The sequence below is a fragment of the Microcebus murinus genome, chromosome 2 (genome assembly GCF_040939455.1).
Source record: "Microcebus murinus isolate Inina chromosome 2, M.murinus_Inina_mat1.0, whole genome shotgun sequence".
Classification (NCBI taxonomy): domain Eukaryota; kingdom Metazoa; phylum Chordata; class Mammalia; order Primates; family Cheirogaleidae; genus Microcebus; species Microcebus murinus.
The window spans coordinates 16,140,935-16,164,743 of record NC_134105.1 but is presented as its reverse complement, the minus strand read 5'-3'; the positions used below and the strand labels follow the sequence as shown (position 1 = coordinate 16,164,743).

Genomic DNA, 23,809 nt, shown 5'->3' with positions numbered 1-23,809 from the left:
CCAGCTGGGGGCAGGGTGGGGGTGCTGTCCAGCGGGAGCAGGAGCCCAGGAGGAGACATAGCTGTTGCCGGGGAAGCCATCCAAAGCAGAGAAAGGGGAGCAGGGCCCTGACCTCTCTCCTCCAGCTCCTCATCTTCCTCCAATGCCTCACCCCAGCAGGAAGCAGTTGACATGGGAATCTGGGAAATGTTTCCTGCAACTACAGGAAATGACTAGCACAGGCCGTACCTTAATTCCCCCAAAGAACAGCTTAGATCTGGATGTTTTGTCAAACAAACTTTAGCAAAGGCGCGGGGCTGAGAGCAAACACTCAAGACAGAGAAAAGAACTTAAACATGGATCTCTGGATATCACAGCCCACTGCATCCAGAATCAAACCCTCCTCACAACCCCTCCTGGGCCAGCCCTCCTCTGTAGGCCTCAGCCTGCCCTCGTGCCACTGGGGCCGGCCACACTGTCCCCAGGGACAAGGCCCTTTAATCGTGTCCACCCTCACCAGGGTCCAGGCCTCTTCAGCTTTTCCTGGGGCCAGCAAGAAGGAGGAAACCATTGCCTAAACACCATCCCTTCATTAACATGGAATGACAGCTTGGGCAGCACTTTGAACTTCATCGTCCCAAACCCAAGGACCAGTCATGAATTTTGCCCCCGTCTCTAGCACAGCAGAAAGAATCGCTGAAGTGTGAGATCTGTTTCTTTCTAACTGTCTGCAGATCCCAGACCCAGAGGCTCAAGACGAGGGTGCCCAGGCCTCCCCGGCCCAGTGGCCGCTCTAGGAGGAAAGATGTCCCCAAGCCCACTGTCGAGCCTGAGGGCTTGCATTGATATGGGATGCAAGGAGGGGCATCGGACACCCTTTATCTCCCTGGGCCTGACAAAGCCAAAGAATCATAGCTTTTCCTTTGCTGCAAGGAATGTTCTGGAACATATTTTTTTTGCTCCCTTGTGCAGTTCTCTTCCTCAGGTAAATCCCCTGGGAATAGAATTATTGGGGCAAAAGATAGGCAGGTGGTGCAGGCTTTTGACCCAGGGTGCCAAGCTGCTGTTTGATAAGGCTGTGTATCCTGGGTTGTTCTTGCCTTTCTTTCTCTCAGTTCCCTGATAAACCACTGCAGAGTCTTGGGATGAATCAGCCACCAGACCAGATAAACGAGCCAGCCTGTCACTGTTGCTGTTTCATGCAACTCGGAAGGGAACTCCCCTTGGATCCCGCCCAGAACCTGGAATTCCAGAGGACACGGGGCCGGGCACCTTTGTACCCCTGCTCCCCACGGCTCGGGCTCTACCCACCCCTTCTCTCCCCGCCCCATGCCCGGGTGGAGCCAGCTGCCAGGGCGGCGCGGCGCGGCTTCCCAGCCCTCCCTCTGTGCACAGCCCAGAGTGGAGGCCAAAAGAGAGCCCTGTGCCGCCCCGATGAGGACACTACTGACCATCCTGGCTGTGGGATCCCTGGCTGGTGAGTGCCCATCCGCCCTGTGGTCGAACCTCCCCCAAGCCCAGGACCCACGAGCAGGGTCATCTCCCCCACACCCTGCCCAGCCCCAGCACAGCCAGTTTCGGTTTCTGCTGTGCTAGGGCTGAACAGGGTACGAGTTCTCCTGGAAATGCAGGTGCCCAGCTCAGGTTGCTGGGGAGACTGGGAGGGCGCCCCAGACCCTGGGTTCTTCCAGGGACCCACCTGGCCCTCAGGTCTGGGGAGATGTCATCCGCTGTCTGGCCTGGGGGTGCTGGATCCCTGCACCCCAGTGGATGGAGAATTGGCTCTGGGGGAGGCAGGCATCCTTTGACCCCTGCAAATCGCTCTGGCAGACGTTGTGCCAGCCCCTCCTCTCCTCCGCCTGGCACTGGCCTGACGAGGGAGATGAGGAGGCGCAGGGCGGACAGGGCTGCAGCACAGCCATCGCCTCTCTCCGTGCCCCCGGGGGCTCTCCTGCTAGATCTGAAAGACCGTTTTCTCCTCGAGTGGCCAGGTCTGCTACGAGAATAAGTCTAAGGACATCAGCGCCTCTTGAAAGCAGGACTAAAGGGCATGGTTTCCAAATCCCATACAGTGGGGTCTTGAATTCATCATTATGGAGAACATGACAAGAGACCCTAGACTGTGCGTCTTCTCTCCCGAGACGTTGAGTGAAATTCAGGGACCTGTCCCAGAAAGTCGGAGTGTGGTCCTGGCCGAAGGCGGGGCGGGCAGGACTCAGCAAGGCCCTTCTAGCTCAAGTGCAGGACGAGGCCCAGGAAGGGGCAGAGCCTCCCGCCCCTGCGCTACTGTCCCTGCGGTGAGGGCTGACTGGACCCCGGTGTCCCCAGCGCAGCCCCAGCCCCTCCAGGCTGGGCATTCCCAACACGCTGGGCCCACGATGGGCCGGGGAGATTTGAGGCACCCCCAGGAGGCCTCAAGACACGTTCCTTTAGAGCCCAGCCACCCCGGTTGACATCCTACAGGCTCCCGGCCCCCAAAGATGGGGCCCACGGGAAACGGCCCCCAGGACAGAGCTGAGGGTCACTGACCCCACTCTGCAGACCCAGGTCCCCACGCCCAGCAATCCGAGGCTGCTTCCGGGGCATGGTGAATTGTTTTTGGTTTGTGTGCTTTTCCTTAGCTTCCCAGCTGGTTGACAGACGTTGTTTTTCCGCACAAGTACGAAAAATCAACTTGTCTTTTATCAATCTACCAGACAGCCGGGCCCCTCACGGCGCGTCTCCCAGGGTTTCACAATGTAGACTTTCACCCGGGAAGTGCAGAAATGCCACAGGCTGAGGGACAGGTGGTGGATTTGAGGAGGAAAAGGAGCGAGGAGGGCGGGAGAAGAAGGGAGACCTTGTTAGCCCCGGCACCCCTAAAGGAGAGGGCGGGGCAAGGTCCACTCACCCTACTTCAGGAAGCCCACTTCAGTTACCTCTTGAACAGTGGTGCCAATTCCACCCCAAACCCAGGGCCCTGTGCCTGGCCAGGGTGCCCCCACCTCAGCCACCAGCCTCCCCCCCACCCAGCTGGCCTCCCCACTCCCTGCCCAGGACACGGACCCCAGCCAGCAAGCGTTCCCACTGCAGACTGCAGCCCACCCCAGACAGGCCCTGGCCTACTCCCAGCCCCACCCTCTCTCTCCTGCCCTCGGCCCCACCACAAGCCACCATTCAGACTGACCTCACCTGGACTCCCTTCCTCAACTTCAGGCCCAGTCCTGTGTCCAGGACTGTCCCCTCCAGAGTTGACCCCAGTCCCACCCAGACTCGCATCCAAATAAGCTGTCAGCCACGTCTCGGGGTTCAGTGGCAGAGCCGCCACACCAGGTAGAGGCAGTAAGTAGACAAGCCCCATGCCGTCTCCAAGGCCCCCTTCTGGGGACTCCAGGAAGCCTGAAGACAGCGTTTGCAGCCGCGTGGCCAGAGCATCGGGCAGTCCAGATTCAGAGAGGAGAGAGACCTTGGTTTAGCCTGTGTATGGGCAGCAGGGCTGGACTGTCCTTCCCTGCCCCCACAGGTGCCTCCCTCCTGCAGAGATCCTGTGTGTAGACTTGGAGAGGAGGAGTAGAAGTCCACCCCCTCACACCCTGGGCCTGCTGGTGGCCGTGGTTGTGTCCAGGGGAGGAGAGGCAGGTCCATGTCAAAGACACGTATGCGCACAAGGCCTCACAGCCGTGACCCAGCACAGCCTGTGTGTTTCCCGCCCCAGCCAGCCGGGCCCTCTGCGTGTGCTGCCGTGTTCCTGCCCCGCAGGGAAGGGTTTTGCGAGTCCAGAGCTCTTCATCGCAGTGCAGAGGGCTTGGGAGGCAGCAGCCCCTGCCCGACCCCTCCCGGGGAGGGGTGCAGGCCTTTGCTGCCCTTTCCTTCCCATGAGCCCCAGTCGGCCCAGCAAAGGCCCGAGGACTCTAGGGGCCAGCTCCTCCCTCCTCTCTCCATCCTCCCTAAACAGGCCCCTTTGCCAGGGGCTCGGGTCCTACCCCCATGAAAAAGGGTCAACAGGACAGCCCCCTCCCTCCACAGGGAATGTCTTGCTTTCCCAGGTGCCCCCCCTCAGACTCGACACATATGCACGAGGACCTACTATGTGCTGGATCTGTTCACAGACATTGCCCCATGGTACCTGCCCCAGAAACAGTCTAGCTCTGAGGCAAATATTGCAGGCTCTGTCACATGCTGTCACTCTGGGCAACAACCCTCTCTGAGCCTAGGATTTTCTCATCCATGAAATGGGGATAACGACAGTAGCCATCTCATCCGGTTGTCACGAGAATTTAATGAAGTAAAGGCTTCGCCGGCAAGAGGCTATGCACCTTGTTAATTTTGTTTGTCTTAGGCAAGTCGAATTGTTCCCATTTTAGAGATGAGAAAACTGAAATTCTAACTGCTTAAACAGCTTCCCCAAGGTCACCCTGCCTGTGTGTGGCCTCGGTCCGAGTCCTGTTCCCCTACAAAGCGTGAGTGAGGTGCCTTTGTTGTCTAAGAAGCCAGCCTGGTGCAGGGACACGGATTGGCCCGGCCACCGGGAGGCCAGACTCCAAAAACATCTCTTCCACCACTGTTGGAGATGGTGGACTTTGGGCAAGTCACTTCTTAGACACTGTCACTAAATGTTTCCAAAATAAGGGTAAGGCAACCAACTGTAGATTGTGTTTAAAAGTGCATGAGAGACCGTAACAAGCATGGACAAGGATGTAGAGAAATGGAATCCTTGGAACATGCTGGTAGGAATTTAAGATGGTGCAGCCACTTTGGAAAATAGTTTGACAGTTCTTCAAAAAGTTAAACATGGAGTTACTATATGACCCAGCAATTCCACTCCTAGGTATGTGGCCAAAATAACTGAAAATATACATCCACTTAAAAAAGTAAATATTGTGTACTTAAAAACATTGTACACAGTATTAACAGCAACATTATTCATAACAGCCAAAAGGTGGGAACATCCCAAATATCCAGGGACTGATGGGTGCATAAACCACGTGGTGAAGCCATGCAACGGACTAGTACCCAGGCATGAAAAGGAAGTGAGTACAGATTCAGGCTACCATGTGGATGGACCTTACCGAAAACATTATGCTGAGTGAAAGAAGCTGCACGCAGAAAAAACCAAGACTCTATTTATATGAAAAGTACAAAATAGGCAAATCCAGAGACAGGAAGTAGACTTCGAGAGACTGGGGCAGGGGGAGTAACCGCTAACGGGTTTATAGCTTCTTTTGGGGACGATGAAAATACTCTAGAATTAGATAGTAGGATGGCTACACAACATTGTGAATATACTAAGAAACCATTGAACTGAACACTTTAAAATGGTGAATTTTGTGGAATGTGAATTTTAACTCAATACAAAGAAAATGAACGGCAGGGAGGAGTGGGTGGCCGGTTAGCACAGTCTGGGGAGTGTGGCCCCTCTCGCTGGCCAGGGCCTCCGAGCCCCTCTGCTCACCCTGCGCCCGCCCTCCTGCAGCTCACCTTGCTCAGGACACCTCGGATCTTCTTCAGCACGTGAAATTCCAGTCCAGCAACTTTGAGAACATCCTAACGTGGGACGGCGGGACGGAGAGCACCCCAGACACGGTCTACAGCGTCGAGTACAAGACGTAGGCTTCCCTCCCTACCCTCCTCCTTTGACTCTGCTCTGAAGAGTCAATACCCCCTCCAAGAAAGTCCGCCCACCCCCCGCATTCCATATGTCCCCATGCCACCCGCCAGGACTGGGGTCACACAGCCCCTCCCAGATAAAGCTTCGTTCCTTTGTGTTTCTTTTGCGGAGGGAGGAAGAACTAACGGGTAAAAGTCTGGAGGGAGACTACCCAGGCATGAGCACCAGCTCTCACCTGCGTAACCTTGGGCAGTCAGGTAACCTTGCCAAGCCTCAGTTTCTCCATCCATAACGGGGGGAACAACAACAGCACCTTCATCCTGTCGTTCTTAGGTGGATTAAACAAGGTAGTGAAAGTCATTAGCACTTGTGCCTGGAAAATAATATGCTACCAATAATTGTTTTATCATTATTGGTGAGATTAGGTCAACCCCACCTTGCGTCCCCCTCCTTGCAGGCAGGATGGACGGCACGGGCTCCAGAGCCCACAGACGTGGCTTCCACGCCTGGTCCTGCCACTTTGTCCTGTGGCAAGCCACTTCCCTGTCTCCGAGCCTCAGCTCCCTCATCTGCAAAATGGGAGTGGCAGGGCCTGCCACAAAGGGGCACGGTGACAGCAAGCCCAGAATGTGGACTCAGAGTGGCCGGGCTCGAGTCCCGGCTCCTCACATGCGTGTGTCACACCCCCCGGACACATTTAACTTCTTTAAGCCTCATCTTCCTTATTTGCAAAAGGGGTAAAATAACGCCCACGCCTCACAGGGTCCTCGTGAGAACTCAATGAGATCATTCACTTAAAGGGCCTGGGTCACTGACCGTGCCGAGTAAATATCACGTCTCCCTGTCATCATCCACAAACCGCAGGCCCGGCGCTGGCCGGTGTCACCACCGGTGCCTGCCCCTCCCTCGCCTGCAGGTACGGAGAGAGAGAGTGGCTGGCGAAGGAGGGCTGCCAGCGCATCCCCCGCAGGTCCTGCAACCTGACGGTGGAGACGGGCAACATCACCGAGTTCTACTACGCCAGGGTCACCGCCGTCAGCTCGGGAGGCCGGTCAGCCACCAAGATGACCGACAGGTTCAGCTCGCTGCAGCACAGTGAGTAGGAGACTGGCGGCGGCGGGGGCAGGGGAGGCTCTTCCCCTCTGCACGGGGTGGGGGGCCCGGAAGGGGCTCTTGGTGCGGGAAGGTTGGGGATGTGGTTTCTAGGGAAACTGCCCCGCCACCCACCATAGCGCATGCTCAGTGGGTTTGTTCATTTTTCTCCACCTCCACCCCAACCTCCCTCGTTCCAGCCACCCTCATCTCCTGACGCCTAAGTCGTTTCCCCCACATTGCCCTTAAAATCTTCTGGCAGCTTCTCGTCACTCTTAAAATCAGATCCAACTCTTTGCTGTGGCCTGCAAGGCCCTGCCTGTCCCGGGCCTCATCTTGCACCTCTCTCCCCAATGCGCCTCCAAAAGTCCCTGCCCCTGACAGTCCCTGACCCTGACAGTCCCCGCCCCTGACAGTCCCTGACCCTGACAGTCCCTGACCCTGACAGTCCCTGCCCCCGACAGTCCCCACCCCGGACCCTGGTGGCTCACACTATCAGGGGCTCTTCACAGCTCTTCCACGACTGGCTCTCCCAATCCTTGGGGCTCAGTTCCAACATCCCCTCCTAAGTGGGCATCCCCAGCTCCAGCCCTGACTACCTGATTTCAGCAGGCCACCGCCTGTGATTCTCTGTCACAACACCCTGTTCATCGCGTTCATAGCTCAGATCGCAATCTGCAGTTGCTGTGTTTGCCTACACCTGCACCGTCTGCCTCTCCCTCCAAACGTGAGCTGGGTGGCGGCGAGCGGGCTGTGGAACCGACTGCTCTCTCAGCCCTCAGCAGGGCCCCTGGCACGTAGACGATGTTCAATGCATGACTGATGACTCGATGAACAGATTTCAGTTGCCGAACCGCCCCCACAAGCACATGGTGATGTTCACCAATTGACTTTATAGCTACACATGATTTGTTAAGAAAGTAAAAAATTAAATTAAATTAATTCTTGTGTTTTTCCCCTGGCTTGTTTAACTAATCTATATCCATTGTAGAAAAATTTGGAAAATACAGAAATACACCAAGAAAAACAAAAGTCACCCAAAATAGCTCAAACATTCAAACATAACTGTAGTTACTGGCAACTGTATCTACTGTTTTGTAATCTGGTGGTGTTTTTTTGCTTTGGGTTTTTTCCCCCCATATAATGATATCATGAGCATTTGCCTGGGTCATTAAATATTTTTCCATAACATGATATTTCAAAGCTACAAAAGGATCCATTCTAGGGAGTTACTCTAATTTAGTTACCGAATCTCCTTTTTGAGGACATTTAGTCAGTTTTTCAATTTTATAAGCAGCATGGAAGTGAACATTGTTCTGGCTCAGATATTTTAAATCTTAGAGATCAACAGATCCTTGAGGGATTCTTTGTAAATTAGGTTCAGGGCAAGTGGAGTCCAGGAATCCCTGAAATTGAATGCGAGGTTTTTGCATATGTGCATTTCGGGGGAGGGAATATCCACAGCATTCATCACATTCTCCAAGGGGTCTGTAAACCAGTAAAGGTCATTTGGTTTTTTTGGAAAATTCCATCTTGAGAGAGACTGAAGTCTCAGGCCCAGCCTTTGAGGCTGCGGCAATAGTATTAGGCCGCCCCTCCCCAGACGCTATTTAGGATATGTAGTTGAATCCTCACTCACTGACGTCTCCAAAGCTGTTGTTGCCAATAGACAAGGGAGGAAGGGTGCTCTGGGCAGACTCAGGGGGGAGATGCAGGGGCTGGCATGGGTGGGGACTGGGGCAAGGCCCTAGGGGGGCTGGTCATCGCTCTGCCAGCCTGAAACCTGAACACCAGCCGCATGCAGAACTTTGCTCTTTTCCCTTCCCCCTTTTCCAGCTACCATCAAACCACCTGACGTGACCTGTATTCCCAAAGTGAGATCCATTCAGATGATTGTCCATCCTACCCCCATACCCGTCCATGCGGGGGATGGACACCAGCTAACCCTGGAGGATATCTTCCATGACCTGTTCTACCGCTTGGAGCTCCACATCAACCACACCTACCAAATGGTGAGTGCATGTTGCACCCTGGTACTTCCCCGCCTGGGACACAACTTCCCTCTCAACTGGATCTGCATTGCTTTAAGTAGAAAGGGGACATGCTATATAAGTTAACATTTCCCAAAACATAGCCCATGGGAGGATCCTGAAGCCTGGCAAACATCACAAACCACAACCTCCCTCTTGTAGAGTCACATACGCAGTAGCATACTAAAGGCTCTGATAAGTCCTGCAGAGCCAAGACTCCAGTTTCAATTTGCTTAATACAACTTTTCTCAAATTTATATGACCAGAGAAACTACTTTTTTGCATAATTTAGACTTAATTTTTTTGTTTAATACCTTCTCACATCCTGAAGAACAACATCTATTAACATCCTCAGGTGTTTACTGTAGAAAATGCTAGAATCAGGCTGGGCGCGGTGGATCACGCCTGTAATCCTAGCACTCTGGGAGGCCAAAGCGGGCCGATTGCTCGAGGTCAGGAGTTCAAAACCAGCCTGAGCAAAAGCAAGACCCCCGTCTCTACTATAAATAGAAAGAAATTAATTGGCCAACTAATATATGTAGAAAAAAAAAATTATCAGGGCATGGTGGCGCATGCCTGAAGTCCCAGCTATTTGGGAGGCTGAGACAGTAGGTAGGATTACTTGAGACCAGGAGTTTGAGGTTGCTGTGAGCTAGGCTGACGCCATGGTACTCACTCTAGCCTGGGCAATAAAGCGAGACTCTCTCTCAAAAAAAATAAAAAATAAAAAAAAAGAAAGAAAGAAAAGAAAATGCTCTAATCAATTTCTATTACTTCAGTTCCATTTGCTGATTTTCACTATTTGCAGGAACTGTATACAAACAATGTCTTCTGATCAGTAATAATGAAAGGTAGAAAGCAAGGGCATAAATTATCAAATGGCATACAAAGTATTTCTTCTTTTTGTATTTCCCGCCTAGCATTAATCTGTAATTCAGTTGAATAAATATTTATTTCTTACTCTGTGGTTCCTGCACTCAAGGAGCTTATAATCTAGTGGGTAGGGAGGGACTTAAGTTTTCAAATAGCTATAAGTAGAGGAAAATAAGGGTGTTGGGAGGTGGGGCAGGATGTTAGTTCAGCAAGATCTGGATGACTTCCAGAAAACTTATTGGTGCCAGTATCGATTTCTGAGGTATACCAGGTAATATATGCATTTTATGTCACTTAATCTTCACCACAGCCCTATGAGGCAGGTGCTACTATCTCCATTTTACAGATGAGGCTCAGAGAGGTTAAGTCACTTGCTCAAGATTGTTCAGCAAATAATAGTGTAGATGGGATTCAAACCCAGTTCTGTTCACAGCCCACTTTTCTTCCCCCTCCCCCGCTGGCCTATACTGCCCCACCGTGATCACAGAGAAAAGCAGGAAAACTGAAGACATTTTTGAAAAGCACAAAACTGCCCAATTTGACCGGAGCACAGAGACATGTGAAACAGATTCTCGAAATATGGCCCCAAACCAGCAGCGTCAGAATCTCTTGCAGCACTTGTTTAAAATGCAGATGTTGGGGCCCCTTTCAAACCTACTTAATCAAATTTTTACAGTTGCCTCCCTGGGACCTGAATTTTAGTGAGCAACCAAAGTACTTCCTCTCTATCCTCAAGGTTGATTACCTCTGTGTAGAAGAACCATGGGGGACAGACCCGAGACAACTGGCTGGGACCACCCCGGAGGGGTCTAGGGTGGTAGATGGAGGAATTTTTACTTATTTAAGTAGTCATGGGGAGCAATTAGAGATTACTGACCACAGACAGTCCTTATCACAGCTATCCTTTGGTAAATGTGTGGGATTTTACTAAATATATTATTGTTATCGATTTCTAATTTAATTCATTTGTGGTCAGAGAATATACTCTGTATGATTTCAGCTCTGTTACATTTATTGAGACTTGTTTTATGGCCTAGCATATGGCCTCTCTTGATGAATGTCGCATGTGTACTTACGAAGAATATATATTTCACAGCTTAGTGGAGTGCTCTATAAATATCGGTCAGGTAAATGTGGTTAATAGTATTATTCTATTAACCTATCTTAGGTAAAGGCGGTTAATAGTGTTATCCTATCTTTCCTGGTATTGGGCAGGGGAGTCAGTTGTTATTTTAATTGCCGAGAATATTAAACTCTCCGACTATGATTGTGGATTTGCCTATTTTCCCCTTTAATTCTGTGCATTTTTGCTTCATGCATGTTGAAACTCTGTTATTAGAGACATACATGCTTATAATTGTTATATCTTCCTGATAAATTGACCATTTTATCATATGAAATGTCCCTTTTTATCTGTAGTAATATTCTTTGTATTGGAGTCCACTTTATCTGATATTAACACAGGCAATTCAGCCTCCTTATATTATGTTTTTATAGTATATCTTTTTACATTCATTTATTTTCAATCTATCCATATCTTTATATTTAAAATGCACCTCCTACAGAGAGCTTATGACAACCTTTACCTTTTTTTATTGAGATAAATTCACACACCATAAAATTCATCCTTTTAAAGCGTAGAATTCAGAGGCTTTTTTTTTTTTTTTTTTTGAGACAGAGTCTCGCTTTGTTGCACAGGCTAGAGTGAGTGCCGTGGCGTCAGCCTAGCTCACAGCAACCTCAAACTCCTGGGCTCAAGCAATCCTTCTGCCTCAGCCTCCCGAGTAGCTGGGACTACAGGCATTCGCCACCACGCCCGGCTAATTTTATATATATTAATTAATTAATTTTATATATATATTAGTTGGCCAATTAATTTCTTTCTATTTATAGTAGAGACGGGGTCTTGCTCTTGCTCAGGCTGGTTTCGAACTCCTGACCTCGAGCAATCCGCCCGCCTCGGCCTCCCAGAGTGCTAGGATTACAGGCTTGAGCCACCGCGCCTGGCCTGGAGGCTTTTTTGTATATTCACAAAGTTGTGGAACCAGCACCACTATCTAATTCTCTCTATCTTAGTGCTCTGTCTTCAAGTTCTCTATTTCTTCTGTCATTTTCAATATGTCATTAAGATCACTCAGTGGTTTTTTATTTCAGATATTGTACTTTTCAGTTCTAAAGTTTCCAGTATTTAGTTTCTCTTCACTCATTCATTCAGTATGAGCATATTTTCCTTCACATCCTTGATCATAGTTATACAGCTACTTTAAAATCATTGTTTGCTAATTCCAACATTTTGATCATCTTGAGGTCAGTCACAATTGATTGTCTTTTCTCCTGAATGTGGATCACACATTCTCTTTCTTTGTATGTCTAACAATTTTGGAATGTATCCTGGACATTATGAATGATTGGTTGAAGTGGTTCTGGATTTTGTTATATTCCTCCAAAGAGTATTAATTTTTGTTTTGTTTTATTTTAGCAGGTAGTTAATTAGGCTAAACTCCAAACTCTAAAATATCAGTTGAGTTTTTTTTCTTTAACTTTACCTGGGCGACTTGGAATCTACCCCATTCATGCATACTTTAGGAGCTAGCCAGAATTTGGGCCTCTCTCTTTATTATCTCTCCTGTGGTTCCTTCTTTCATTTTCCAGTTGCTGTGATTACTCCAAACTCTGCCTTCTGGCTATTCAAGCCAGTGAGAATACAGGGATTCTATCTAGGTTTTAGCCACCCTGTAAGGTATAGATGGGAGTCTTCCTTCATTCTAATTTCCCATTTAAAAATGGGAAATTATCCCATTGCCATTCCCTTCCTCCTCTCTCTAATACATGCTGGCTTTTGTTTACTCTCTAATGCATTTAGATAGTTGATTTTCATTTTGATCAGAATTTATCACTGTTATTGGTGGGGGTTAGTTCAATAGAAACTATAAATTACTAGAATCAGAAGGAAAGAAAGGTCGAATGTGGAAATGAAAGAGAGATCAGGCTGGGACCACTGCAGGGGACCGCTGCAATGGAATAGGCTGAAAATAAAGGCCTAAACCGGGACAGAGGCAGTGAAAAATCTGGGGAAGGAGGAAGCTTGGGGCCTTGGCAACTCTTCTGGAGCTGTATTCCATGAAATTTAATGTGTGCAATTTCAATCATATGAGTTCCACAAAACAATAAGTTAAAAATGCATTTATGTATTTCTTCACCCACTTTCATTCCCTTCATCCTCCTGCAAAAAACAACAAATTACCCTAGGTCTTGGCCTTATGTGTCTGGAAAAGGGAAAGCAGAGCTAAAATACAAAGAGCCAAAAAAGAAAATTCTTGGTTCCTTTTGAACTCCCAAGAAGACAGGTCCTGGCCCTTTAAAAGAAGATTTATGGCTCATTTGAGGACCATTAGGTACAAAGGATATGAGACAGGATTTGCCCAAAATGGCTTTGAGGTTTGGGTGTTGGAGATTAGAAAGAGAAGGATACTATTAACAGAATGAGAGAATCAGAAGTGTGTGTGGGTTTGGGCTTTGGGATGGGACAGGTCCCAGAGAGATAAGCTTGGGAGTTATTCACATATTGGTGATCACAGGAGCCATGGGTTCAAATCAGATCACTACATACCTGGGGAGTATGTGAGAAAGGAGAAAAAAATGGATGAAGAGGGGATCTTTCAGAAGTCAACGATGAGGGGCTAAAACCAGTGAAACAGCAGCCAGAGAGGTAAGAAGAGAACTAGGTGATGGCTGGGGCAGCCAAGGCAGAGCACAGAGGAGTCAAGGTCAAGGAGGTTAGAGACACGGAGGAGGGCCAGAACTGAAAAACAGTTCCAGCGGAATGACCGGCAGATGCAAAGACACAGGGCTTGCTTAAGCCAGCCGGATGTTTCCCAGAGCGACAGGTACCTGGCAGGTGGGCAGCAGAGACAGATGAGTGGGGACAGGGAGGCAGGGGCCGGGGCCTTATTCTGTAAATATGGGCGAGGCCATCAAAGGATTTTGAATAGGGGAGCATTGTGCTCAGGTCATTGTCTAGAAAGGTCCCTGTGGCACCAGGCTGAGCACGCAGACAGACACAGGCAAACCCAAAGCCAAGTGACCAGCAAGGAGGCTCCTGCAGGAGTCCAGGCTGAGGGGTCGAGGCCCAGTGAAGGCAGAAGCAATGAGGAAGACAAGAAAGGGATGGATATTCAAAGAGTTTTTGATGTTTAATAAAGAAAAAGAAGGAGGAAAGAGAGGGAGAGGAGAGCTGGAAGAAGGAGGGGTGGTGGTAGTCGTGTAGCGGCAGCTAGTGTGTAGACTGCTTGCTGTGCCAGGCTCTGCTCCCGGTGGAAGGTACTGGAGCTTGGCTTGGCGACAGACTGGAATTGGGGGTAAAGGGAGAGGGAGGGGATGGAGGGCTGCAGGCTGGCTCCTCAGTCTCTGGCTCCGGCAGCTGGTGGTACCATTTTACTAAGCGCAGTTACCCAGGGAGAGGAGTGAGCCCACTCGCCGGGGCTCCGGGCGGAGATCGGCGTGTAAGAGCAGTCCCTTTGGGTTCTCTGTCAAATCCAGCACCTTGAAGGGAAGCAGAGAGAATATGAGTTCTTTGGCCTGACCCCCGACACGGAGTTCCTCGGGACCATCACGATTTTTATTCCAACCTGGTCCAAGGAGAGCGCCCCCTATGTGTGCCGAGTGAAGACGCTGCCAGGTAAGTTGGGCTGAAGCGGGAGGGAGGTGGGACTCCGGAATTCAAGTCCTGAGAGCCTGTTTGGAGACTCGCAGGGGAGTGCAGCCACTGGTATACCCTTGACCCTTGACGGAAGAACGGTCCTCCTCTATGGGGAAGGCCGTCCTTTTCGACCAAGTGGACAGCTTCGGGAGGGACCCGCAGGGAGCAGTGAGGGAGGCAGGGAGGGGACAGCCACCTAGCCAGCCAGATCAGCCGGATCAACCCTGGCGATCGATGGGGTGACAGATGTCCCAGGCAGATCACCCTCCTGTCCACTGGATTCAAGTCTTAACTGCACGCTCTCCTCTCTGTAACCAAGGCAAGGCTTGGCGGTGCTCTGAAAACACCACGGAAGGGTTATTAGTGTATTATTAAGGCCAATGTTTGTTTATCCATAGCAGAGTTAGCTGATGGGTTATCACAGCAAATGTTTAATTCTCACCCTCCAGCCTATGTCTGGGTTTCCTCTCTGACAGGCTTTGTGTGTACGCTGGCAAAGCAAGCTCCCCTTAATATTAACCCAATGGGGGGGGGAATCTGCAGGGGGGAAGCAGAGAAGATAAAAAGATCCCGCAATATCACCCCCAGTCAAATAATAATAATGTTGATAACGATAAGAGCAGCGGGAGTGGGGGTTCCGTCCTCTAATCCCAGCACTGTGGGAGGCCAAGTGCAGGAGGGCTGCTTGAGTCCAGGAGTTCTAGACCAGCCCAGACAACATAGTGAGACCCCCATCTCTACAAAAAACTTTAAAAATTAGCAAGGCATGATTATAGTCCCAGTTACTTGGGAGTCTGAGATGGAAGGATCACTTGAGGCCAGGAGTCCAAGGTTGCAGTGAGCTATGGCCATACTACTACACTCTAGTCCAGGTGACAGAGTGACACCCTGCCTCAAAAAATTTTTTTTAATAAATTACATTAAAAATATTTTTAATAATTTTAAAAATAATTTTAAAAGATAACTAGCATTTCTGCAGTACTAACCAGAGACTAGGCACTACTAAGTGCAATATTCATAAGCAGTCTATGAGGCAGGAGCTATGATCATCCTCATTTTACAGATGAGGAACCTGAGGTTCAGAGTGGTTAAGTAACTTGCCTGAGGTCACACAGGTGGTGAGGGATGGAACGAGGACTAATTCTGGAAACAATGTTCTCACCACCACACTGCTATAGAAATAGTTTTGAGTCATCTGCTCAGGGATATGGTCCCTTCCTTTAGCACACTGAAACTCGACTCTCACAGACATCATGATGTTTTTATTAGTGTTCATTTTCATAGACAGATAGAAATGTTGTAATGCCCAGAGCTGCAAGTTTAGAGAATGAAAATGATAGCTATGGATTAGATGATTAGTCATCATGTTCAGATTAATGATGTCAGTAGGTGATTTCGGTTCCAACCATGCCAACACTCAGAAAGGAGTTTAATTTGAGAGCTGGACACAGTGCATGGCACGGTGGCAGGGGAAGTGCCACACGAGGAGTGAGAAGGCACCGTTGGCCAGACCTCAGCTCACTGGAGGCTGGGCCCCGGGAGGTGACCAACTGGTGCTCAGCTTTGTTCAAAACTCAACTCATCAGCTTCCCCGGGAGCCCTCAAGAGACTGGTTTCCCCAGCTGAATGCCAGGGCATTCATTTGTAGGGAGCTATGCCACGCGGAGCAGCCGGTGCTGGCCACCCGCACGGGACATGCTCTTCCTGGGGCAAGGGCTGCCGGGGAGACCAGAATAGAACTTGGCTAGAGGAGAACTAGAAAAAAAGGAACTGACTTCATGGGCATGAAGCCGGGGGCAGATGTGTGATTTATGACCCTCTCTCTCTCTGGGCTGAACTAGACAAACCTCACCTGTCCCACCCACCCTGTCCCACCCTGCTTTTGACACCTGCAGATCACTCCACCTTTATCCACAACACCCTTCTCTTGGCTTATCCTGCCACGGTCATGCTCATGAGGTGATGCCATTTTTCTGAGACTGTATCTGCTTTTATATAAATCATACTTCTTGGTGGCTACTTCTTTCACCTTAGAAAGCACCTTGTCCTCAGAAATATAGCATATTAAAAACACTTCCTACCATTTATTGAGTATATTATATTGCCAAGCAAATAGTTGTGTCAAATGCTTTACATATATTATTTAATCTGTATTATTATATATATTACATACAGTATTTGGTCTTGATTATTATATATATTACATCTATTATTTAGTCTTTAAAACAATCCTGCAAATTGGGTAGCATCATCCCAGGAGGAATTCTGGCTCAGAGAGTTTAAGCAACTTGCCCATGACCACACAGCTCGTCAAGGAACCTGCTTAGGTTCATCTGATTCTGAAGCCTGGGCTGTAACCACCACTTTGCTTACAAGTCTCCCGTATTGCACAGTTATTCCTCTTCCCCTTCAGAGTGATACCACCCTGCCCTTGAACGTGCATCCTGAAGTTGGCCTCATCCCCAGAATCTCCACTTTCTCTACCTCTCAGGAGGCAAACTGAGAAGGTCACAGAGCATCGTCCCTGAATCTTAATGCTGGAAAGGGCTCTAGGGGTCATCTCACCACATATCCTCATTTTATAGATGAGGAGACAGGCAGCATTGTGTAGCGGCTGGGAGGATGAGTTTTGGAGTTATACGTGTCAATCCTGGCTTCTCCACTGAGTAGCTGTGTGACTGTGGTCAAGTAACTTAACCTCTCTGAGCCTCAGCTTTGTTATCTGTAAGGATGCACGCCTATCCCTCTCTGTTGTTTTGATGATTTGTTAGGATAACATAGGCAGAGCACCTGGCACTGTACATGGCCCCAATAAGACTTCAACAATCACTGGCTACTATTATGAATAAAGAGTAGACCAGAGAGGGTTGTGCAGCAGGAAGATGCTCAGCATATCTGTGGCTGAGCCAGACCTCTCATACTCCATATTCCTTGCTGCCAGGCTGGTGTTAGGATTCCATCCTGCCTCCCATGGGTGAAATGGCACATGGGACACGGATCAAGCCAGAGAACGTTCCAAGTCCCTGTCCTGTCCTGGGACGAGGAGCAGCGGTTTTCTAGGAAAGTTAGACGTGCTGTGTAGGGACATTCAGGTGGTGGCTTCTCCCTGGAGCAGCGACGGGGGCATCATGTGACAGTGAACAGGGTATCTCGAAGTGGGAAGCCGACCCAGAGAGGCCTGGGCCCCGGGGAGGAGCGGGGAGTGGGCTCGCAGTGCAGCCTCCAGCAGTTCTCAGGTTCATGGCCGTTGCCAAGGCCATGGGAGCTGGTGATTAATTCCCCAAGCTGAGGCCACGTGGGAGCCAGCAACAGAGAGAGCGTGATTGGAGGATTGAAACATCTAGACAACACAAACTGCCGGTTTTACCCAGAACTGCAGCAACCTGTTCCTCCCCAAACCCCCACACACCCCCCTTGGCCTGCTGACAGGGAGTGTGTCTTGCCCAGAACCGGCTGTGCTCATCCCAAAGATGCTGGAGCACAGAAGGATCCAGAAATGCCTTCCCGGGGTCCTGCCTGGTCCCCAGCCCCTTGTCTTGGTAGGGAAGCAGAGGGGACAGCCATCCCTTTGTCACTGCCCCACTCTCTCGCCTCTGCCCCTTCCCCTGCCAGGGAGGCAGGGCTGTCCCAGACCCAGACGAGAGAGGCTCTTCCCTGAACCTGCACCCCAGAAAGCCCCTCTGGCCCTCCCCTGGCCATGCCGCCCCCACAAGGTGAAAAGCCCATGCAGCAAAGTGGACAGGTCCATCTGGGGCCTGTGGCTTCCTTTCCAGACCCCGCTCGCAGCAGCCGGGACCGTGAAATTCCCCGTACATCTGGCCCGAGTCTGCGTTCCGTCTGGGCAGACCTCTTCTTCAGGGCCTTCCTCTTGACCCTTGGCCCACAGGGTGACCAGCAGGTGGCTACTTGTGTGGTGTACACATGAACTTGGCCGTGTGGGCTAGGACAGCCACAGGCGTGCCCATGAGGGCCCTGGCATGTGGGGCGGAGCCGTGCCGAGCTGGGGGCCTGCGGCAGGTGACACATTTTCCCTGTGCCTCCCCATTTCAGCCCCAAACCCAGAGGAGTCATGAATTCTGAATTCAAAGGTGGCATTCCAGGTGACTGTGAAAAGTATGTTTGTCAGGGTGGCAGCACAGGACGTATTTCATTTAACAGTGTAAAAACATGACTTGTAAGCTCTGGCCGTTCAGAAGCACAGTCTATACGTCCAGTCGTGCTCTTGCCCCAGCCCTGTGCGCGTGGAGGGTGGGCGAGGCCCCACGCCCGGCCTGCCCGGGGCTGCAGCGTCCACACTGGGGACCGGCCCGGGCCAGCTCCCAGCCCCACGCTGCCCTCTCGGGTCCCTTCGCCCACCAGATCGGACGTGGACCTACTCCTTCTCCGGAGCCTTCCTGTTCTCCATGGGCTTCCTCGTGGCGGTGCTCTGCTACCTGAGCTACAGATACGTCACCAAGCCGCCTGTGCCCCCCAACTCCCTGGTGAGCCGCCCCACGCCCCAGGCCGGGAGGGAGAGTCCAGGGGAGGCCCCCGAGCCGCAGGGGCACAGGCCCGGAGGCCCCTGGCTCTCCCTGAAGCGCAGGGATGGGACCCGCACACGGAGCAGCTGAGACCTGCTCTCTCCTCCGTGGCGCTCACAGTCCAGCCCAGAGTCCCCAGCCAGGTGGCCGGCAGGTCTCGGAGTGCGCTAAGAGGGGCAGGTGATGGGGAAGGCTGGGTGGAAGAGAAAAGCCAGGCCGCTGGGTAACGTAGGACTCGGGTGAGCAGCGAGGGAGTGAGGACACGCAGGTGCCAGGGAGCCGTGGGACTCAACGCCAGTCTCAACGGGCCACCGTCACGGCCACATGGCCTGGTGTCACCCAATCGTCACGTTTTCTGAAAGAAGTCAGAATTTCGCATTGTAATGTGAAATCTCCCCGTTTTCAAATAGCTCCAACTAATTCTTTAAATGAAAACCCCCATGCAAGCTGCACAGATCACATCCGCAGCCCCACCTGACTGTGGGTGCTGCCTCTGCCGCAGTGGCAAGGTCCCCTGCAGGGCCCCCAGCGGAGCCCTCTGTGGTGGCCAGAGCCAGCTCTCGCCCGTCCAAGGGACAGAGGAGCTCTGGGGCATTTTGCTCAAAGTCAGAGTCCAGGTGAACCATTTTCGTAAAACTCTCCTGCCTTCCCTGGTTCCCAGCCCCTCCCACTGCCAAGCAGCAGCGTGGGCCACCCCCACGCCCAGAGTGTGCCCGAGGCAGCCCCAAATCTGGGTGGATTACTCCCCGGACTATCCGCCTCCTGGAGAAGCCAGAGCCTGGCGCTCTGTCCCTGAGATGACCGGACTTCAGCCGTGCTCTCGCCAGAAGCTGCCAGCCCTGGCCCGGGCGGAGGCGCTTGCATCTAGAAGAATCTCTGGGAAGCAGAGGGAGTGTAGGGCATCCGCATCTTAAAAACACCCCCAGATGCCTCCCTGTCCCCTCAGCCTCCCCGGGAGGACCCCACCCACCCACGTCCCCAGCAGGGAGCTTAGAACAGGCCCTAACGGTGGACTCTTATCGTCCCTGCGCAGAATGTCCAGCGGGTGCTGACGTTCCAGCCGCTGCGGTTCATCCAGGAGCACGTCCTCATCCCCGTCTTTGACGTTGGCGGCCCCGGCAGTCTGGCCCAGCCCGTCCAGTACTCCCAGGTCAAGGTCTCGGGGCCCAGGGAGCCCCCGGGAGCTCCACGGAGGCACAGCCTGTCTGAGGTCACCTACGTAGGGCAGCCGGACATCATCCTCCAGGCCCGCCCCATGCCACCTCCCCAGACACTGTCCCCACTGTCCTATGCCCCGAAGGCAGCCCCTGAGGTCGGGCCCTCATCCTACGCACCCCAGACGACCCACAGAGCCAAACCCGCATTCTACGCTCCACAGACCGTCCCTAAGGTCCAGCCTCCCTCCTACAACCCTCAGGCCACTGCAGGCGGCTGGCCTCCTTCCTACGGGGTGTGCGTGGAAGGCTCCGGCAAAGACTCCCCGCCTGCGACACTCTCCAGTCCCAAACACCTTGGGCCTAAAGGCCAGCTCCAGGAAGAGGCACCAGCTGGAAGGTGCATCCCACGTGGCCTTTCTCTGCAGGAGGTGACCTCCTTGCCTACAGAGGGATCCCAAGAAGCAAGAACTTTTCCCCAGCCTCGGGGGGTCTGCACGGACAGAGCCCCCGACCCCAGCGTGCTGCACAGCGGGGAGCCAGGGACACCGCAGTACCTCAAGTGCCAGCTCCCCCTCCTCTCCTCTGTCCAGATCGAGGGCCACCCTGTGTCCCTCCCTTTGCACACTCCTTCCCTCCCATGTTCCCCCCCCTCGGACCAGGGTCCAAGTCCGTGGGGCCTGCTGGAGTCCCTGGTGTGTCCCAAGGACGAGGACAAGAGCCCAGGCCCTGGCGCCCCGGACCTGGAGCAGCCCACAGAGCTGGACTCTCTTTTCAGTGGCCTGGCCCTGACCGTGCAGTGGGAGCCCTGAGGGGAGAACGGGACAGACCTGGGCTTCCTCCCTGTCCTCCTCTGGCATCACATCCTTGGCTGTGAATCCTATGCCAAACGTGCGGCCCACTGCCCCAAGAGAACCAGAGGATGGAGGACACGGGGCCCCGCCGAGAGTGAGCTCCCCGTCGGAGCAGAAAAGCACAAGGAAGACCGCAGTCGGAGGAGCTCTGGGAGCACCGAGCCCTGCAGAGCAGGACTGGACGGTCACAGTGCAGGCAGGTAATGCAGGAAACCCCAGAGGAGACCCAGCGTCCCACCTCCTAGTACCCTGGACTCAAAGTTCTCGGAGAACCTGCCTGTCTGCACCCCATTCCGGGCCAGCTTCACTATTTAGTGTGACGGGGGAGGCCCCTGCCTCCTCTGTGATTGCCCAAAGGTGAGAAAAGAGCCTGGAAAAGGACACCTCCTGGGAGGCCAGGCAGAACCAGAACAACCTGCACTTCTGCCAAGGCCAGACGGCCAGGCTTCAGGGAGGGGTGCGGCCTGGGGCTCACTCCCAGCCAGGGCCACCGGCCACATTGCACCACTTCCACTGCGCTCCTCTGCGGGAGGCTGCACCCCCAGGGAAATGCGGGTCCACCAGGGAGGGAGACGCACACACCTTTTCTGCAGGCAGGAGTTTCAGACCTTACCCTGAGAGTGAGGTTTGAAAGGAGCATGGGGCCAGGTGGCCTCTGAAGGAGACACAACAACAAACTGTATTTATGATACTTCGTGACAGGGACACTCTCAGCCATGGGTTCAGCCCCTCTGGATTTAAATTCCAGCCTCAGCACTTACAAGCTGTGTGACTTCATGCAAATGAACCATTGCTCAAAACCTCAGTTTCCTCATCCGTAAAATGGGGATAGTAACACCTACCTCACGGTGTCGTGGTGAGGATGACATTACATAGTGTGTGGAAAGGGCTGAATAGTGCTTGGTACACGGGCGGTACCCAAGAAATAAATAGCTATTTCCTGTTGTGATTATTTTAAGATCAGGTGGCATAAGGAGTAACCCTTTCCCTCAATTCAGGTTGGCTTCAGACACCTGGGAATTTTCTCGTGGGCTTCAAGGGTCTGAACTTTCTCAGGATTGCTCAGGCAAAGCCAGAGGAGCTGGATTGTCTAGGGTGGGACAGGGGAGGGATTGCAGGGCCTTCTGGAAACAGGGTCCAGAGACAAACGACTTAGAATCTTCTCCCTGAGGCAGGAGGCAGGAGCCGTCGTGGGTGGCAGTAGCGACCTCAGAGGGCCTGTCCCCTCGCACCCCATGGGGACAGCGCTGTATGGTCCTGCCCAGGTGGGAAAGTGCCCCTCGCTTGGTGCTTTCAGAATGCTGGGACACCTTTGTGTGCTTTGCCTCTCAGATGCCCCCATGAGGAATCCGAGGCCCAGGGAGGGGCAGGGACTCACCAAGGTCCCCCTACGGAGGGGCAGAGCTGGAGCTAAGATCTAGGGCTTTTTGTCCTCATCAAGAGAAAGAACTTTCCGCACCTGTTGGGATTCTCAGAGGATGAGAACAATGGGGCATAAGGAGGGCAGAGCCCCTAAGGGGGTCCCCAAGAGACAGGTGCCCCTGGTCACCCTCTTGTTCCAAAGCCCTTTCTGAACATTTCTGAAAAACAAGATCAAACACCAGAGGCCTCCGTGTGGCCCTTCCCAGGGTGTACAGCGTCCTTTCTCTGAACCCAGCCGTGTCTCTCCTTCTCTTCCCCGCGTCTCCCCCTCCCTGGGACACAGCCACAGGTGGTGGTGTTCTTATCTATCTGTTTGTAATTAATATTTAACATCCCTCCAGTGTCAACTGGTTTAGACCCAGTATCTCCAGGGCCCAGGGGTGAGTCACCCTCCCAAGCACCCCAGGCCCATTCTCCTCCCGGCAGCAGCCAAGTCAGCCAGAGATGGCGCCCCTCCCCCGCCCCATCCCCCCACTGCAAACAGGTCTACTTCCTGTCACCTGGAGCACACTTGGCCAAAGGCTAACTGTCTTCACCTTGATTCTTAGTGAAAAACAAGCTAACAGGTGAACTCTTCTCACCAGGTAAGCAGGACTGAGGAGCTACGGCCGTTTTTTATTAAGAGCCATAAACATCTCTTCCAATGCACAGGACCACGAAGCTCTCTACCCTGGGGGTGGCAAACGTTCCAAAAATGACTCTTGGAAGGTGGGGTCTGAGTGTCTATGGAGAAAGGTGGATGGCTCAGAGTCTGTGACACCCCTCAGGCTGGCCCTGTCCCCCCGCTGAGGGGCAGGCACCAGGCTGCACCGCCCCTGAGGTCCCCTGCGGCCCTGGCAGCCCAGGCCTGCAGACAGACAGAGCTGGAACCAGCTAGAGGCAGTGTCCGAGCCCCCCGGAGCCGGTGGGGGCCTTGGCATTCCTGAGAGCCCAAGGCACTGACCCTATTACCAGGAATCTCCACAGCCCCACCCAGCTGGTGAAAGGTGAGTCTGCAAGGTGTCTGTCACCTGCCTGCAAGGCGGCAGGGCCAAGGCCCGGTATAAACGGAGGTGGTGGCAGCAGCCATAGCCGTAGCAGGAAGAAAGGCAGGGCGGAATTCAGCTGTGTTGCGTGGCAGCGTACGCACCTGATCACTCGTCCTCTCGTTCAGCTTCCTTCCGAGATAGGTCGTAGTGTCGGTATTTTGCAAAGGAGGAAAACATGGCTCCGAGAGGTTCTTGCCCTGGTCAGTGTCCTAGGCTTGGCTCATCACGAAAATCTCCTGGGGTAGGGAAGCTGACTTATTCCTCAAATGCAGCTTCCCTACTCCCATCCCAGACCTGCTAAATCCATAGCTCCTGGGACGTCTGTATTTTTATTAAACTCCTTTGGTGATTCCTTGTGAGGCAAGTGGAGAGAACAGTGCCCCTACACCAGCAGTTTCCCCTGCAAACCCCCGACCTCCCAAGCCCCCCACCCCAGGGACATGCAGGGGTTGTCTGACTTTCCACCCAGAGGACGGGGCCGGTGGGACTGGAGCTCCCCCAGGGCCAGATCCTCTGTGTCCCTCCCAAGCCTGAGTGCCAGCCTGGACCAGGCAGCCATGGCCTGATGTCT

At 52.5% G+C, this 23,809-nt stretch overlaps 1 protein-coding gene across 1 annotated transcript; it reads left to right on the top strand.

Moving 5' to 3' along the window:
• Positions 1-1,354: 1,354 nt before the first annotated feature.
• On the top strand, positions 1,355-21,746 carry IL22RA1 (interleukin 22 receptor subunit alpha 1). Its single transcript, XM_012750864.2, has 7 exons — positions 1,355-1,456; positions 5,432-5,564; positions 6,483-6,661; positions 8,495-8,670; positions 14,101-14,239; positions 18,620-18,741; positions 19,814-21,746. The coding sequence occupies exons 1-7, from the start codon at positions 1,414-1,416 to the stop codon at positions 20,744-20,746; spliced, it is 1,725 nt and encodes a 574-aa protein (XP_012606318.2). The 5' UTR covers positions 1,355-1,413; the 3' UTR covers positions 20,747-21,746.
• The last annotated feature ends 2,063 nt before the right edge of the window (positions 21,747-23,809 follow it).

Coding starts and splice junctions, on each gene's coding strand:
- IL22RA1 (XM_012750864.2), top strand. CDS start 1,414: ATGAGGACACTACTGACCATCCTGGCTGTGGGATCCCTGGCTG. Junction 6,662..8,494: donor GTTCAGCTCGCTGCAGCACA/GTGAGTAGGAGA, acceptor CCCCTTTTCCAG/CTACCATCAAACCACCTGAC. Junction 8,671..14,100: donor TCAACCACACCTACCAAATG/GTGAGTGCATGT, acceptor TGTCAAATCCAG/CACCTTGAAGGGAAGCAGAG.